Source organism: Mobula hypostoma, chromosome 22 (genome assembly GCF_963921235.1).
Source record: "Mobula hypostoma chromosome 22, sMobHyp1.1, whole genome shotgun sequence".
Lineage (NCBI taxonomy): Eukaryota > Metazoa > Chordata > Chondrichthyes > Myliobatiformes > Myliobatidae > Mobula > Mobula hypostoma.
This window is the reverse complement of record NC_086118.1, coordinates 50,212,692-50,231,054: the sequence shown is the minus strand read 5'-3', so window position 1 is coordinate 50,231,054 and position 18,363 is coordinate 50,212,692. Positions and strand designations below refer to the sequence as shown.

Below are 18,363 nucleotides of genomic sequence, written 5' to 3'. Positions count from 1 at the left end.
TTGAGTAGTGAGGGTGTCGAAGGTTACTGGTTGAATGGATAATAAATCAAGCATGATAGAATGTCAAAGACCCCATGGGCCAAATAGCCTGATTGCTCTCTTACATTTGTCTCATGGTCTTATGGTAGCTGTTAGCATGACATTCCTACCGCACCAGTGACCCGGGTTCAATTCCTGCCACCATCTGTGGGAAGTATCATACATTCTCCCCGTGACCATGTGGGTTTCCTCGGGGAACTCTTTCTCCCTCCCACACTCTAAAGACATATGTGTTATTAGGTTAAGTGGTCACGTGGATATAATTGGACAGTGTGGGTACGTTGGGTCAGAATTGCCTGTTACCATGCCCTACCTCTGAATAAAAATAAATACAATAATCATTTTGCAGGAAAAAAAAGACAAAAGGATGAATCACATTCCTTTTTCAAGAAAGCAAGATCTGCTTTTCCAAAGCACCTTCATGACCTTGGCATCTGTAAGGCGCTCCACAGCCCGCTCAGTATTCTGAAAGGGTGACACATTCAGAATGTAGGAAATACCAAAGCCTCCAAACGCACAAGAAGCTCCCGGAGACATCCCTTGCCATAATGATGTGATCAGTAATATTAGTTGAGGTACAGATGTAGCACAAGGAGCCGAAAAGAACTCTGCTTTTCAAAAACCTAGCCTGAGAGAACAGGCAGAGGTTCAGTTTATCAATCCTTTTATTTATTTATGTATGTGCGTGCGTGTGTGTGTGTGTATATATACACACACACGCAGTGGATTCCAGTTAATTGGGACACACTGGGACCAGTACATTTTGGCCCAATTAAGTGGCTGCACCAATTAGTCAAAGTTTTATGGAAATAGTTCAAAAGGTAAAGAAAAAAGACAAATTACCTTTTAACTGAGAGGATAATAAATCAAACATAATAGAATGCCAAAGACTCCGTGGGCCAAATGGCCTGATTGCATTATGCATTTAAATAAAATCGAAGATAAATAAGAACACTGCCAAAATTGCTATAGTAATATAAAATTGCGTATTAATTCCAAATCTTCATTTTAATTGTAACATTCAAGCCGAGTGCCAATGCCGTCAAAATCTTCATAGTTCCTAACTTGTTGAAGTAGTGAAATCATTTCATTTTCACTCTTTGCCATTTCTGCTATCTCCAAGCCTGAATGCTTGAAACCGCAGTGAGTGAAAATTACTAGCAAGCACTGCTTTTTGAACACAATAATGCAAGTGACGTTATTTAAAAACTGTTCTCTCTAAGCACAGTGTAGTGTTTAACAGCCACACGGTACGCACGTGACTGACACTAGTTAGAAAATGTTCAGCAACAGTCTGCTGTCCCAATTAAGCAGTATATATATCCGTATATACAGTGGATTCTGGTTAATTGCACCATCGGTTAATCAGGGCAGCCGCTTATTTGGGACAAGTCTTAAAGAAGAAAAACAAATTGAGAAAATTAATGGGATTCTCTTCATTTATTTGGGACACTACGCTGCTTAACTGGGGCAGGAAACGTTCAGTCACGTGCATTTATATGGCTGTTAGAGACTACACCATGCTTAGAATGAACAGTTGCATCAATTGCATGTGCTTGTGTTATGTATTCATTTGGGCAGTTGGGCATGACTCAAAAAGCAATGATTTTAGATCATTTGTTTATTGACTTTTTAAAAAATTTTGAGATCGTTGCCACAAAAAGACTTGACTCTAGCCAAAAATATTACCCTACTGGACCAAATTAAAAGTCATTGCCTAACACCGCTCATCATCAGCTGGCAGAGATAACTGGAGTGCCAAAATCCACAATTGAACACTTGATACATCAGCAAGATCAACTGTGAGAAGAATGAACATTATGCGAGGGACAATGGGGAACATCTCGAAATTGAAAGTGTGAAGGTAAGGATGCAGATGTTGAAGAGGCCCTCAATCAATAGTTTTCCATTGTAGCTAGACGATATGTGAGTGAGTGTGTGTGTGTGTGTGTGTGTGTATGTGTGTGAGTGAGTGTGTGTGTGTGTGTGTGTGTGTGTGTGTGTGTGTGTGTGTGTGTGTGTGTGTGTGTGTGTGTGTGTGTGTGCGCGCGCGTGTGTGTGTGTGTGTGTGCGTGCGCGCACGCGCGCGCGTGTCAGTGGACCAAACAAGTCAGAGGAGTTAACTAAGAAGCTACATCACTAAGATTTTAAAGCAAAAGATGGTTGGTTGTCTCGATGGAAATGTAGGCACCACATTAAATTCGAGAAAGCACATGCGAGAAAGATAGTTCCGCTCCTGGAAGTTCGGAAACGTGGAAATCTACAAAACTCCCCAACTTGCTTCAAAAATTTTCAGAATCAGAATCAGAATTTGCAGATAATATCTACACGGCCTTTTTTTAATTGTGCCACGCTGGGCGGTCCCCTTGGCTGTAAACACACAACACTATCAGGTTCAGAGAAAGCAATGCATCACATAACTGTGTTTTGTTGTTCAAATATATCGGGGGCTGATAAAAAGAAATTGTTGGTAATTGGGAAAAGCATTAAACCTCGATGCTTTGAGGGGCTAAGAGCGGACCAATCAAGTATTATGCCAGCATACACTCAATGATTTCCTCCATTACGAACTAATACACTGTTTTACAGTACTGTAGTAATATGTGTAGTGTTCTGATGTTGGTAGAATTTCATTTAAATACATTATTTGTTGCTTAGTTGAATCGTAGTTTGTATTTTTTATACCTTTTTAACTATTTACAGGAAACTTCCAATAATTGGGGCTGCTGCTTAATTGGGCCAAAACATACAGGTCTCGATGTGTCCCAATCAGCTGGAATCCATCGTGTCCATAGCTTTATTTATCACATGTACATTGAAACATACAGTGAAATGCGTTGTTTGTATCAAGTCAAATCGGCAAGGATTGTGCGAGTGTTGCCGCACTACCGGCGACAACAATAGCACGCCCGCAACTCACTAACCCTAACCGTACGCCTTTGGAATGTGGGAGGCAACCGCGGCACCCAGAGGAAGCCCACGCGGTCACGGGGTGAACATACAGACTTCTTACAGACAGCAGCGGGGATCAATCCTGATCGTACCCGTAGCCCTGCCGAGCAGTGCACCAGCTGCCTCACTCCTGTGCTGCCTCGGACAGTGCAGCGGTCCCCAATTATCGTAGTGCTGGTGCGGGCCCATAATCCCAGAGGAAGAGCACTACCTTCCGAAGCATAGCCAGTGGTTTCTGAGGCATCAGTCAGGAGTGTGTCCTAGGTTGCAGCTGCTAAGAGCAAGCAAGATAATTTCGGCTGCCTGCACTCCATTCCGTTGACCTGAATAAAGTTGGGTGGATAGCACAATGCAGACTGACGTTACAGTACTAGAGACCTTCAAGTTCAAGTTGAAGTTTAATTGTTATCCAGCCATATATGAATACAGCTAAATGAAGGAGCATTACTCCAGGACCAAGGTACAAAACACAGTACCAACAGTCACACACAGCACAAGGCACATATAGGATATCAGTAAAATACAGTCACCACACACACAAAAAAAAATCTAGTCCAAGTACCTGAGTCCATGAACGTTGCAGCAGTCTGCAGTCGAACACAATATGACTCGTCTTCCGCTGAGCAAACACTTGGGAGCAGCACCAACTCCAGCTTGGTTACTGTCCCCAACACTCCAGTGGAGCGCACCAACTCCGACGCCTCTCTCCCGGGTGACTGTAAACTGGCAACACCACAGCTTGAGGCCTAGTTCTCATCCATAAATAGTAGGGGATTATCCCGTTGTTTAAATAGCATTTTGTACCCGGGTCACTGGCATTATAATAGCATTATGCTACCATGTGTCAGTCTTTTGTTTATAATTTCTTTCTCTGTCAAAATCTGTTTTTTTTTAATTATTCTTTTCACTGACCAGAATCTCACACACCTCATCAAATAGTGTGCATTATTAGTTGTCTGCAAAGGAGAAAAAATGTCCAACTCTGCATCAAACGTCCATCCAAGCCTGCTCACCTCTTAGAATCAACCCAGGGAGTTGATGCTTGAGACCATAACGACCATAAGACACAAGAGCAGGATTAGGTCAATCGGCCCGCACCGAATGAGTGCACGGGGGTCCTCAGTCCCTGCCTTGTCCCCTGCAAAACCCCCAGTTCTCTCCCGTTGCATGGTGTCTTAGTCCCTCTTGACTGTCAATACTGAATGTTCTTATACACGACGCTGGCGATAGAGAGAATCAAAGCACTGGTGTGGGGGCAAGAACCAGGTGAGGGGAAACTTAGAAAGTTAAAGGGCAGGTGACGGTACAGTTTGCTGGGAAGCGAAATGGATAATAAAGTACAGATTTTGCCAATTGGGCAGAAGACATAAACAAACGAGGAACACCCTGTGGGGTGACGGTTAGCGTAACAATACTACAGAGTCAGTGACCTGGGTTCAACCCCGCCACTGGCTGTAAGGAGTTTGTACATTCTCCCCATGATCGTGTGGGTTTTCTGCTGTGGATTTTCTTCCACAGATGCTGCCTGACTTGCTGTGTTCCTCCAGCACTTTGCGTGTGTGTGTGTGTGTGTGCGTGCGTTGCTGAATTCTGAGCCATATTGTTATTATAGCTGTAAGTCACCATCACTCTTTTCAGAAATGCTGAACCCTTTTGATGTATTTTAATAGAATCAGAAACTTATCAATGCTCACTCTGTATGCCAGTTACTTATGTCCCTGCCCTGGCCGAGAGACAGGGAGCCTGTTCTTTAGTGGGAGGAATGGCAGAGATATTCCCCCGTCGTGATTTTGCTGAGGCTTGAATCCTTCCTACACTGATGAGCTCGCCTTGTTTAAAGTCATTTCCAGTACGCAAGTCTAAAGGAGAATGAAATATTTGTTACTCCGGATCCAATGCAGCACAAAAAAACCACAATAAGATAAAGAACACAAAGAATAAATATAAATACATGAGATAGTTTACATGCATAGACTGATTATATTAGATTATGAGAACACTCAGTCCTCTTCTATTGTCATTTAGAAATGCATACATGCATTAGGAAATGATACAATGTTTCTCCAGAGTGATATCACAGAAAGCAGGACAGACCAAAGACTAACACTGACAAAACCACATAGTTATTACATAGAGTTACAGCAGTGCAAAGCAATACCATAATTTGATAAAGAACAGACCATGGGCACAGTAAAAAAAATGTCTCAAAGTCCCGAGTCGATCGACTCCCGAGTCCCCGACAGCAGGCAGCAAAAGGGAGAAACTCCCTGTCAACTTGACGATGCCTTGGAAGCAGCCAACCACAGCCGACACTGAGTCCATCCGTCCGAAAACTTCGAGCTTCCGACCAGCCTCTCCGATACAGCCTCCCGAGCGCCATCCTCTGCCGAGCGCCTTCAGCCTCTCCCCGGCTGCCGAAACACACAAAGCCGAGGATTTCAGGGCCTTCAACTCCGGAGATTACGATTACCACACAGTAGCAGCGATAGCAAAGCAGACATTTCAGAAGTTTTCCAGATGTTCCGCTGTGCTCTCATGTCTGTCTCCATCAAATCAGGATTGTGCACGGTCCCCTACTTGACAGATAACAGATATTCATCACCGGAGAGGCCGCGCGCGTTGTTGTCGCGCCTCCATCATCTCCCCCCTCCCAGGAGGATTTGTACATAAAGTGATGCTGGGTACAGAAGTGTCTGTACATAAGGTGCCTCTGACAGGAAATGATAAAGTCGTGGTGGTTGGTGGTTGGGGGTGTGGAGGGGTGGGTTAGTGGGTGGAGGTGTTGATCGGCCTTGCTGCTTGGGGAAAGTCACTGTTAGTCCTGGTGCGGATGCCGCGTAGCCTCCTCCCTGATATCTGCAGTAGGTTCACTGGAGCCCAAAGTCGCGCCAGAGTGTTCAGGAATAATTTGGCAAAGATACGCAGCAAAGCGCTGGCTCTGTACCAGTGCCAGATTCTGTGAAATGAGTAGCAATTTGGACAGTAGATACTGAAAGTAAAAATAAACATGATTCCCATTTAGTTACACACAAAGAAATAGACAGTCATTAAGAAAGAGATCGTTATATGTTGTATCTCGTTCTGCAGGCCACAGTGTAATCACTGTCTCATCCACTGTAAGCACAGCTGGAAGATGTATATGGAACAATGTTCTTCATCTGAAGGTTTTTAACTTATGACGGGGGAGTTTAACTGTGCAATTACAGAGAAGATGCACATTACTCACTTGTCTTGTTTGGGTTGTGGTATCTCTACTCCTTTCTCATATTCTTGTCACAATCTGAGAGGAAGGAACTGAGACTCCCCCCTTGTTGCCAAGGCGCAATTTTAAAATAACTTCTTTGTTCTGCAGACCATGCAGATCATTTAATTACAACAGTGCGTTGAGGCAGCACAGGAGAAAATGAAAGACGACAGAGTGCAGAATAAAGTGCTACAGTCTCAGAGAAAGGGCATTGCAGGTAGCCTGGTCATAGCAGAGTAGATTGTGAGGTCAAGTCCATGTGCCCAGGGGTGGTGAATCAGTGAAATTCATTGTCACAGGTGACCGTGAAGGCCAAATCATTGGGTATATTTAAAGCTGAAGTTGATGGGTTCTTCCCTTTTTAAGAGTGTCAAAGTTTACAGGAAGGAGGCAAGAGAGTGGGGTTGAGGGGGATAATAAATCAGCCATGATGGAAGGCGAGGCAGGCTCAATGGGTGAATGGCCTCATTCTGTTCCCGTGTCTTATGGTCTTGTCACCTCATCGTACAGAATGACCATTCGATAGTCATACAACAGTGGGACAGAAGTGGTTCTTGAGCCTGGTGGTACATGCTTTCAGGCTTTAGTGTCTACTGCCCAGTGGGAGAGGGGAGAAGAGAGAACGACTGGGGTGGGGGTGGGTGGGTAGTTGACCGAGACAGTGAGAAGTGTACACCGAGGATGTGGAGTTGAGGCTGGCTTCCATGATGTGCTGAGCTCGATAACCCTCTGCAGTCTCGGGCAGAGCAGTTGCCATACCAGGACCAGCTTGAACCAAAGTAACGGGGGATAGTATCCCCCCGCCCAGTCCCCCATTTGCATTTTGTGCTTAACCCATTTGCAACCATTTTCTGTGAACTGCTGCAGGCTTCAGGAGAAGCAGCCGGGATGGAGAGTGCTGGTGGTGCCAGGTCAAAGATCATGGCAAAAAAGGCAGGATAAAAGGAGCAGGGCTAAGCTGAGATAAGAGGAACAACAGCATCTCTTTAATCTATTCATATTCAGGATCTTGGCATCACTGTCAAGGCTGGCATTTAACACCTATCCTGGATTGTCCTTGGGAAATTGGTACCTTCTTGGCCCTGGTGATGTAATGAGGCAATTTGTGTACAATTTAGGGACTTGCTGGAGAAATTCAGAGAAGAGTCATGAGTCAATCGCATTGCTGTGGTCTGTACCTGAATGGGATTGATGGAAATTCTCAGGTGGCCAGTATGCACTCGATGGGCTGAATGTCCTCCTTCTGTGTCGAAAGATAGTGGCCTGACAGAGGGTGAAAGATCTTTTCCTATGATGGATGTTAGTGAACCATGTTTATTTAAACAAAGAAACAAATTCACTGACAGTCCATGCCACGACAAGGCCACACTCTGGTTGGAGCAACAGCACCTCATATTCCATTTGAGTATCCTCCAACCTGATGGCTTGAACATTGTTTTCTTGAACTTCAGGTAATTTCTCCTCACCCTCCCTTTGCTCCTTTTTTTTCAATTCCCATTCTGGCTCCCCTCTTACCCCTTCTCTTCTCACCTGCCGAACACCTCCCTCTGGTGCCCCTCCTCCTTCCCTTTCCTCCCACGGTCCACTCTCCTCTCTTTTCAGTTTCCTTCCTTTTCAGCCCTTTACCTCTAAGATCTCTAATCTCCCAGCTTCTCACTTCGCCCTCCCTTCCCGGACCACCTGCCTCCCCCGTCGCCTGGCCTCACCTATCGCCAGCCAGCTTGTACTCCCTCCTCTTTTTCCCCTCCCCAAGTTCTTATTCTGGCTTCTTTCCCCTTCCTTTCCAGTCCTGATGAGGGGTCTCGGCCCGAAACGTCGACTCTTCATACCTCCCCACAGATGCTGCCGGATCTGCTGAATTCCCCCAGCATTTTGTATATGTTATTTTAACAACTCAGTTGTTTTTACTGCAATTACTAAGACTAGTTATGTTTATCTTCCAGATTATTATTTTTTTTAACAATTGTATCCCTCAGCTGCCATGGCAGGATTTGAACTCACGTCTCTGGATTGTTAGTCGCAGTTTCTGGGTTACTAACCTGGTAATTTGGTTTAGTGGAGCACTGCGGGAGAGTTACCTTGTTTGATTTGATGATATTGGAAGAGATAACGGGTCATAGGGGGAAAAAGACTGGCAGAACTCAGGGTCCAGGACGAGAGAGGGGCCTCACTCGGAGCGATCAATGTCAGGGTAAGTCCAGAAGAAAACGCAGAAGAGGGCAGAGACCAGGGAGCTGGTGTAGGTCATGGGGCTGAAGATGTTAGGCACAAAACAGAAAACGGTAAGGAGAGTGACCGGGAGATATGTATGACGTGTAGAGTGTTTTGTGGATGACCATTGTCACTCCACACCTTTCCTTTGCCATCCTTCACCCTCACTTTACGTTGCTCCTTCCACCTGCAGTCTTGCATTTTCATAACCGTCCAGCATGGGCCCTTGTCCTTTGCAACACAGGAAATGTCCGCAGGCTCCCGGTGTTTGGGTTTTGTTTGCCGTGGCAAGACACCCTCCTGAAGATCAGCTTTGCCCTCTTCTTCCACCCCCACCCCACCCCGCCACTCTCCACCCCTCTACTGCTGTCTGCTTTCAGGGGCGGAACTATGCCCCCTCCCCCTTTCAGCTCTGCTGACGCACTTGGGTGGTTGATGATCTTGGGGGAGTCGCTGATGTTTCTTACTCTGAGGGCAGCACCTTGCCTGGGCCTCGTTACCAACAAAGAAGGGACCCAGGTTGTGGGTGGGCGGAGGGAAAGAGGGAAAAGGCTGCAGGAAGCTGAGCTTTCTCTCTTCCAGCCTCTTGCTCCTTGTTACCAGAGCCCACTCCTTGCCTGCACAGACTGCATCTGCTTTATTGAAACTAAGCCTCGTACTTAAGGGTCCATTATGCCACAGTGGCCTGTTTGTAATGAGGAAGACATTTCCCAATTCTTTGACACGGTAAAATTAGTATTAGCAACCAGATTTAGAAACCCTTTCCCCCATTTAAACACCCAATGTTTTCCCCACCGTTTGAGAGTTTTACTTTATCTGTGCTCTTTGTGTTTATCAATTAAGGCCCGTGAGCCTGCTTCAGCAAGAAACGGGGCTGCAGTCCAGAAAATTAAAATCTTGGAAACTTTGCACCAAAGGTCTCAAATTTTAAACAAAATCAAGTATTGTTCCATGGCTGTGGATTTGTCACAACTGGGCAAACCTGTGCTACGTCCCCAGGTATCCTCCCCCCAGCACACACACAACTAGGTTTTTAGTTGCAATAAGAAGAAATGGAATCATGGATTATCCACGTTGCCTCTGTAACTTGCTCAGCCATCCCAGAATGTGATGGTTGCACTGGTCTCGGCCATGTTCCTACTTTCCGACTTCTTCCCTGTAATATTTGACACCCATCGAGTCCAAATGCCCATCAATCTTTGCCTCGATTCTGTTAAATGGCTGCACCTCTCCAGCTAGAGTGGACACTTCCAAAGAGTTTCTCCATATCTCCATCCTAAGCAGGCGCCACCTTCCATAGCAACAGAGGAGAGCTGTCAACTCAGCGGCAAAAACTTAAATCTGTGTCCTTGATTCCCGGGACATTTCCCAGTGGGGAAAAAATCCTTCCTCTCTCCCCCGCACCACCCCCACCACAAGTCATGGTTCGAAAGATCTGTATTATTTCCTCCCATTATCTCCTTTACTCCCAGGAGAACAGCATCAGCTCCAGGTAACTGAGGTCCCTCACCTCTGTTACCCTTCCGAATGACCTCTGCCCCCCCCCCCCAAATCACCTCCTTCCTGCAGCCCTGCACCCAGACTTAGTTCACCATATTTCAGCTGAGGTCCGCCTTTCAGAAAACAGCTGGGGAACAGGGGATTTCCCAGACCTGGTCTCCCCCGTGAAAAATTATGTCAAAATCCAAAAACGCTCCACATCTTGCCCTGGCTACGGACCCAAACATTTAAAAGTAACTCGTCCTAATTGGAAAGGGCATTACTGTCGTTCTCTTGTTGGGATGTGGATGTTGCTGATGACCGCAGATTTGGTTGCTCATTCCCCAATTGCTCTTGGGAATCTGCCTTCTCGAACCGCTGCAGTCTTGGTGAAGGTACTGTCGAGGAGGCGCGTTCGAGGACTCCTCGCCCCGTAACATAATCTCAGATCAGGATGAGGTGTGATTCAGAGGGGAAGCTGCAGGGGGCAGTGTTCCCATGCATCCGCTGCCCTCGGAGCTCTTGGAAATAGAGGTTATGGGTTTGGGAGACGCTGTCAAAATCTGACTGAAGCTAAGCCGCACCCTGCAAAATCGGTGACCACGGTGCCTTCACAAGTAACCTCCTGCCTCTCCTTCTGATTTCCACTCACGTATGACTGCCTCTTCCCTGCTTCAAGCTGCACACCTGCGTGAACTTGCTTTGCCTACAGCCCCTGCCTCATTTACGGTTACGACTCGCACTATCTTCAAAGCCAATGCATTGTTTGTCTCGGAAATTTCATCTCTTCATCTTCATTCCCACAGGAGCCGATTTCTGCAGTCAAAAATTACAGCCAAAAGGTAGGAAAGCTCAAAGTACGTATCATAGCAATGATTAGAGCACTGGCTTTGGAGGGATGGAGGGTTGCGGTCAGAGAGCTGGCAACTGTTTGCTTGTGTATTGCAGGTATTGAAATGATTGTTACATCTTCTGTTGCGAGACATAGAACTGGGTTAGTTTACTCATCAAGAAAATCTGTGAGTTATTTCAATATTCGGCAAACTAAATCAATGGTTTATCTTTACTATTTACAAAAATGCTAAGAATTTTGTAATTTACAAACATCTTGGTAACGGCCTCACAAATCATTTATCTGTGGGAGTTAAATCACTGCAGTAGTATGGGACCTACTTTACCCAGAATTCAGAGGAGCAGAGGGCTTGCTCAATAACCAAGACTGATGGCCCGAGGTAGTGCGGCTTCTCTGCCCCTGAGAATGCTGGGTAAAGTAGCCTCCATTTCGTTAAAACTGGTTCTTCCTCAAAGCCCACTGCTAGCTCAAATTAAACTGTTTATCCTGTATCCTTTGCTGTAAGTTGGTTCGGTTCATAGTTCGTAACTTAGAACTGTCTTTTTTTTTTGTGTACCCTGTCTGTGGTTTATATTGTAGATTAATTGATTCTCACAATAAGCTTCCTTGTTTTATCGGCGGCCAGTACTTTAGGACAGATATTTAACACAAAATTCATTGTGTGTCCTTTATCTCCTGTTTAAGCATCTTTTCATATACAGGGAAGGACACACAGACTCTTTATTGCGTGCATGTGCATTTTTCAGTATTGGAATTCTACACTAATAATTCCCGAGTCTTGCGGATATTGATTCCATGTTCCGGCCGCCAAGCTTTGCATTCATTGCATTAATTAACTGTAGAAAGCTTGCACCCATGGGAAAGACAAGACAGCTGAGAATTTCTGATGACTGGACTGCACGCTGTCCAACTTTAGGTGCGATGAGACAACAGCCCCAAGTTCTTTCAAGAGGAAACGGCTTTGCTTTGGAAATTTATTGTACATTTGACAAGAGACATCAGCTTTGGACAAGCAAGCACTTGCTACTCAATTTGCTGGTTCTAGTTCAAGAAGTTTAAGAATCCAAGGATTTGAGGACAATGTACAAATTGGATTAGTTTGGATAAATGACTCAGAACGTTAATGCAAGATATTACTGTTGAGGTGTGGATGCCATATCAAATTATTTTGAGTATTTTCCAGCTTAAATCAATTTATGAACATATGTAATTCAGACCCTGTTTATTAGGCAGGGATGGCCTGTGTTTGGAGATGTGAACACCAATAAAACACACTCAGTGGCCACTTTATTGGATGCAGGAATGGAACCCGGTGTGATCTTCTGCTGCTGTAGCCTTAGAGGTTCAATGTATTGTGAATTCAGAGATGCTCTTCTGCACACCACTGTTGTAAAATTCAGTTATTTGAGTTACTGCCACCTTCCTGTCCTTTTGAACTACTCCGGCCATTTTCCTCTCATCTTTCTGGACACAGCATCTTCATCCACAGAACCACCACTCACTGGATTTTTTCACACATTTTTTGTAAACTTGAGAGACTGTTGTGCGTGAAAATCCCAGAAGAACAGCAGTTACTGAGATACTCAAACCACCCCGTCTGGCACCAGCAATCATTCCACGGTCAAAGTCACTTAGAGCAAATTTCTTCCCCATTCTGATGTTTGGTCTGAACAACAAGTGAATCTCTTGATCATATCTGCATGCTTTAGTGCATTGAGTTACTGGCACATGATTGGCTCATTAGATACTTGCATTAATGAGCAGGTACTATTTACAGATGTACCTAATAAAGTGGCTATTTAGTGTAGAATGCACTACAGATCCACTTTACTTTTCAAAAAATACTTCAGAACTAAACACAATTCTTTGTTTCTTCTCGAGTCACAAATCCCATTTCATCACCGATAGTTTGTGCCCTATTTTTGCTGAACAAGTAATATCCCAAATTTATGCATGATTCAGAAAGCCCAGAATAATAACATCGAGTAAACAACACCCTATCTCACCATGGCAAACTAATGTTTAAATACACAATGCATGATTAGCATTGCAATGAATGGAAAAAACCAAGGTCCCAATGTGTCAGATGCCAAACACCTCTCTCGTGTACTTAACGTACACGCAACGGTCACTTTATTGGGTATATTTTTGTATGTTCATGGTCTCCTGCTGCTGTAGCCCGTCCACTTCAAGGTTCAACACGTTGTGCATTCAGAGATGCTCTTCCGCACACTACTATTGTAACGTGTGGTTATCTGAGTTACTGTCACCTTCCTGTCAGCTTGAACCAGTCTGGCCATTCTCCTCTGACCTCTCATTAATGAGGCACTTTTGCCCTCAGAATTGCCACTTCTTTTTGTTTTTTTGGGGTTTTTTTTTGCCCCATTCTCTATAAATGCTAGAGATCATTGAACATGAAAGTCCTAGAGGGTCAGCAGTTTCTGAGATACTCAAACCACCCTGTCTCCGGCACAAACAATCTCCCCACGGTCAAAGTCACTTAGATCACATTTCTTCCCCATTCTGATGTTTGGTCTGAACAACAACTGAACCTCTTGACCATGTCTACATGCTCTTATGTATTGAGTTGCTGCCACATGACTGGCTGATTAGATATTTGCAGTGATGAGCAGGTGTACAGGTGTACTTAATAAAGTGGCCACTGAGTGTAGGTGGATTTTTGATGTGGATCTTTGATGATCATTGGACACAGCTCACAAAATTGGCAACACACACACAAAAAACTCAGCAGGCCAGGCAGCATCTATGGAAAAGAGTAAATAGCTGACCTTTTGGGCTGAGACCCTTCATCTGGACTAATGAAGAGTCTCAGCCCGAAACATTGACTGTTTACTCTTTTCCACGGATGCTGCCTGACCTGCTGAGTTTTTTTTTGTGTGTGTGTTGCTTTGGATTCCTGGCATCTGGCAGACTTTCTCATGTTTGTGTTCCACAGCTCCTGTGTTCACTGGTATCACAATGCAAAGAGCATGCAGTTGTGAAGGTGAGGTCCACCAGGGTCAGGATACAGAATGCCATGGAGATCTCTCAGTCACCACCATTCTGAGAACATGAGAATGTGCTGTTGGTTTAACTTATCTCAACCTTGTCCCCAGAACTCGTGATGTTCTGTAATGGTTGTCAGAGAACATTGCTGATATAATTGAACTTGTTCCTAAATTTAACATTTCCCTGGCTCTGGGTGGTCCTGCTACTGTCAACAGTACTCATAAACAAATATCGTCAACTCGTAGATCAGTGTGGATCCCCTGCAATAGTAGGTAGACGGTCGACTCGTACATCAGTGTGGGTTCACTGTCACAGTAGGTAGATTATTGACTTACTAATCATAGTGTTGGGATGAACTGTGAGTTAGTATGAACTGCCCCTTTCCCTATCCACCACACTACCACACACACAGACACACACACACACACACACAGACTCAGACACACACGCACATACACACACGTATGCACGTCTACACAGACACACACACACACACATACGTCCACACAGACACGCACACACAGACTCTCTCACACACACACACACACACACACACACACACTCTCTCTCTCTCTCACTACAAGGCAATTTAACTTCAGTTCATTAACTCAGTCGAGAGTTAAAGGTAATGCAAGTGTAGAAATATTGATTGGTGTCAAAACCAGTTTCAGATTTGGATTCAGATTTACTTATCACAAGTGCATACAGTGAAAAGTGTCGTTTGTGTTAACAAGCACAGCACCCAGTGATGTGCTGGGGCCAGCCGGCACGTGTCACCACACATTCCAGCACCGGTGTCGCATGCCCACGATGTTCAACAGAACAACGATAAAATCCAACACACAACACGGAACAACACAAGCAACTACAACAACAGAATCAAACAAGACAAAAGCAGCTGAACAAGGTGCCTTCCCCACCCTCCTACCCCCTCACACACACACACAGACCCCCAGTACTAGGACTGGCCACTTCTGGGCCTCCAGTGCTTGGCCTGGGTTCAGTAATGCCTTTTTGGGAAGGAATTCAGTCCTGTTACACTGATAATCAACATTTCCGTTGAAAGTGCAGGATGTTTAATTGAATTGGTCCAAAGATGATGAAAAGTTGCCCGAATTTGAGTGTAATGTTTCCATTAGTTACTAACGTCGCTTTGCTGTGGATGGAATGGTTTTCTTCACACTGAGAAGCATCCCTTTCGGAGAACCTGCTGTGGAAATTAAAGTTAATGATACGGACTGTCAGAGTTCCCCACAGGCCGCCACAGTAACGTGATTGGGGTTCGATTCCCACTGCTGTCTGTAAGAAGTGTGTACGTTCTCCCCGTGACCGCGTGGGTTTCCTTTAGATGCTTTGGTTTCTTCTCACAGTCCAAATATATATAGGTTGGGGTCAGTACGCCATTGATATGTAGGTTGGGGTCAGTACGCCATTGATATGTAGGTTGGGGTCAATACGCCATTGATATATAGGTTGGGGTCAGTATGCTATTGATATATAGGTTGGGGTCAGTATGCCATTGATATATAGGTTGGGGTCAGTATGCTATTGATATATAGGTTGGGGTCAGTATGCCATTGATATGTAGGTTGGGGTCAATACGCCATTGATATATAGGTTGGGGTCAGTATGCTACTGATATATAGGTTGGGGTCAGTATGCCATTGATATATAGGTTGGGGTCAGTATGCCATTGATATGTAGGTTGGGGTCAGTGAGCCATTGATATATAGGTTGGTGTCAGTACACTATTGATATATAGGTTGGGGTCAGAACGCCATTGATATATAGGTTGGTGTCAGTACGCCATTGATATGTAGGTTGGGGTCAGTACGCTATTGATATGTAGGTTGGGGTCAGTACGCTACTGATATATAGGTTGGGGTCAGTATGCCATTGATATGTAGGTTGGGGTCAGTACGCTATTGATATGTAGGTTGGGGTCAGAACGCCATTGATATGTAGGTTGGGGTCAGTACGCTATTGATATGTAGGTTGGGGTCAGTATGGTATTGATATGTAGGTTGGGGTTAGTACGCTATTGATATGTAGGTTGGGGTCAGAACGCCATTGATACGTAGGTTGGGGTCAGTATGGTATTGATATGTAGGTTGGGGTCAGTACGCTATTGATATGTAGGTTGGGGTCAGAACGCCATTGATACGTAGGTTGGGGTCAGTATGCCATTGATATGTAGGTTGGGGTCAGTACGCTATTGATATATAGGTTGGGGTCAGTATGGTATTGATATGCTATGTTGGCGCCAGAAGCTTGGCATCGCTTGCGGGCCACCCCCAGCACATCCTCATGTTGGTCATCGACGCAAACGATGCATTTTACTGTGGGGATCCATGTACGTGTGACAACTAAAAGCTCATCTTTAATCCTTAGAGTTTGAGTGTTATTCGCTATGTTGTCTAGCTGTGTATTGCCCCTTTAAACAACATCACAGACTCTGCTTACCAATGGCTTTGTTTCACAGAACTTTTGGCATTAAGACATGGAGCATGAACAAAACCGACTTCACTCTCCTTGCCCTCCTTACGTACAGTCACAAAATTGTGGTGAGCGACCTTTCACTCTCCCTTGCGTTACAAATATTGCTCTTCATGCACACTCCAGATAAAGGAAAATAATCTTCAAGAGACACCCTACTTCTCCAGGGAGATGTACTTTGCAGCAGATGGTTACGGCAGGAATCTGAACAGTGAGCAATTCCAAAAAGGTTCTTTAGTTGCATTTTATCAGCACAATAATTCTTCAACAGCGGAATGCAAGAGGTTAAGGCAGATTGCAAAGAGTTGACATCATTGGAGTCAGATTGTGAACTTGCTTCAGCAGCCCTTGATTCTGAATAACCCCACGTTTATTCTTTAAAGCACAATAGCATCCAGTGTTGTATGTAGGAGGTCCACCCACAAAGGGGAGCCGTAGGTCAGGTCTGCTCCACCGTCATTTGTGGATTAGCACAAGTATCAGGACTGCAATCAATGGAATTTTCTTTAGTAGGATGTCAAAGGGTATAGAGAAGAAGTATGGGTGACTCAGTACGGATCAGTTTAATAGCCGAACAGATTTGAGAGTAGAATAATCTCCTCCTGAACCTTCAATCCTAAATTGAAAACACGAGGAATTCTGCAGATGCTAAATTGAAGTTTTTTTGAATTGAATTGAATCTTAAATTGAAGTTTTTTTGCCAAGAAACTCCCTGAGTTACCACAGTCTATCTTTGCTAGAACCTCCAAGAGGACCACAGCCTTGTCATAGGCTTTGGAGGCTTGTGTGCCTCAATGACCCGCAGAGCTACGTTGATTGAAGTCAGGGCCTTGTGCTAAACAGGTCAAAGGGTAGAGGCCAGACCAAGAGTGGTCCACCGGTCCTCCAGGTTCGGGGACAACAACCCCGACCTCTCAAAACAAAATTGTTACAGGAACAGCAACGAAGGATCTTTCTAAATCTGTGTGTGACAGTACAGAGATGAAAGACCTTCATTGCTGCCCTAAATGCCAGCACGTAACAGGCAGTAAGCATCTTTGCTAGAGATATTTCATGGAAGAACGGCTCATGGTTTACATCACAAAGTCTTCGTTGTTGAGAGTTGAGACAACAAATCTCTAAAAAATGTTCAAATTTAATTAGTAATGGTTTTATTCTTGTCACATGTACTGAGGTACAGGAAATAGCTTTGTTTTGTATGTCATCCAGACAGATCAGTCCCCGCATAGACACACTGTCAATGCTGGAAATCTGGATCAATGCACACACACAGTGCCAGAGGAACTCAATGGTCAGGCAGCATCTATGGAGGAAAATGGACAGTTGACGTTTTGGGCTGCGACTCTTCATTAGGGACACAGCTTTCAAATAATTTCCCTCCACTGTCCTGCATTCTTTCCTTTTGTTCTACTTTGATGTATTTATGTTTGGAAGAAGGGTCTCAGGCCAAAACATTGCCTGTTTGTTCGTTTCCACAGATGCTGCCTGACCTGCTGAGTTCCTCCAGCACTGTGTGCGTGTGTGTGTTTGTGTTTGTGTTTGTTGCTTTGGATATCCAGCATTCCAGAATTTCTCCTGTTTATGTTTGGAATGTGTGTTTATTCCATACATAAATACCTCTGTCTCAGAGTGGTCCAGGATGCAGAGTATAGTATTACACTTACGGAGAGAAGTGCAGTACAGACAGACAATAAGCTGCAAGGGCTGTGATGAGGTAGATTGTGAGATCAACAGTTAATCTAGATCAGAGGTCCCCAACCTCCGGGCCACGGACCGATACATTGCCGCGAAGAATGCAGCGGTGCAGCGGTAGCCAGAATGCACCCAGCACATCTTTCAGAAAAAAGCCGAAATAAACAAGCTAATTAATTAGGTGCCACCCGACGCGTAAATGTCAGCCCAGATCAGAGGCGATTGCCGATTGTTTATTTCGGCTTTTTTCTTAAAGATGTGCTGGGTGCATTCTGGCTACCGCCGCACCGCCGCATTCTTCGCGGCAATGTATCGGTCCGCGGCCCACAGGTTGGGGACCTCTGATCTAGATCATATAACAGCTGCTTCTTATAACAGCAGGTTAGAA

General features: G+C 44.8%; 1 protein-coding gene across 4 annotated transcripts in view; it reads left to right on the top strand.

The window, feature by feature from the left end:
• aatkb (apoptosis-associated tyrosine kinase b) overlaps nucleotides 1-18,363 on the top strand; it is a 384,531-nt gene that overhangs the window by 267,205 nt on the left and 98,963 nt on the right. For 2 of the 4 annotated variants that reach the window (XM_063030543.1, XM_063030540.1), the window contains exon 4: nucleotides 10,732-10,782. The exons of 1 other annotated variant lie outside the window; for it this stretch is intronic. In XM_063030543.1, coding sequence (XP_062886613.1) covers nucleotides 10,732-10,782 — 51 coding nt within the window. The remainder of the gene's footprint in view (nucleotides 1-10,731; nucleotides 10,783-18,363) is intronic. One more of the 4 variants, XM_063030541.1, reaches the window with a different exon arrangement.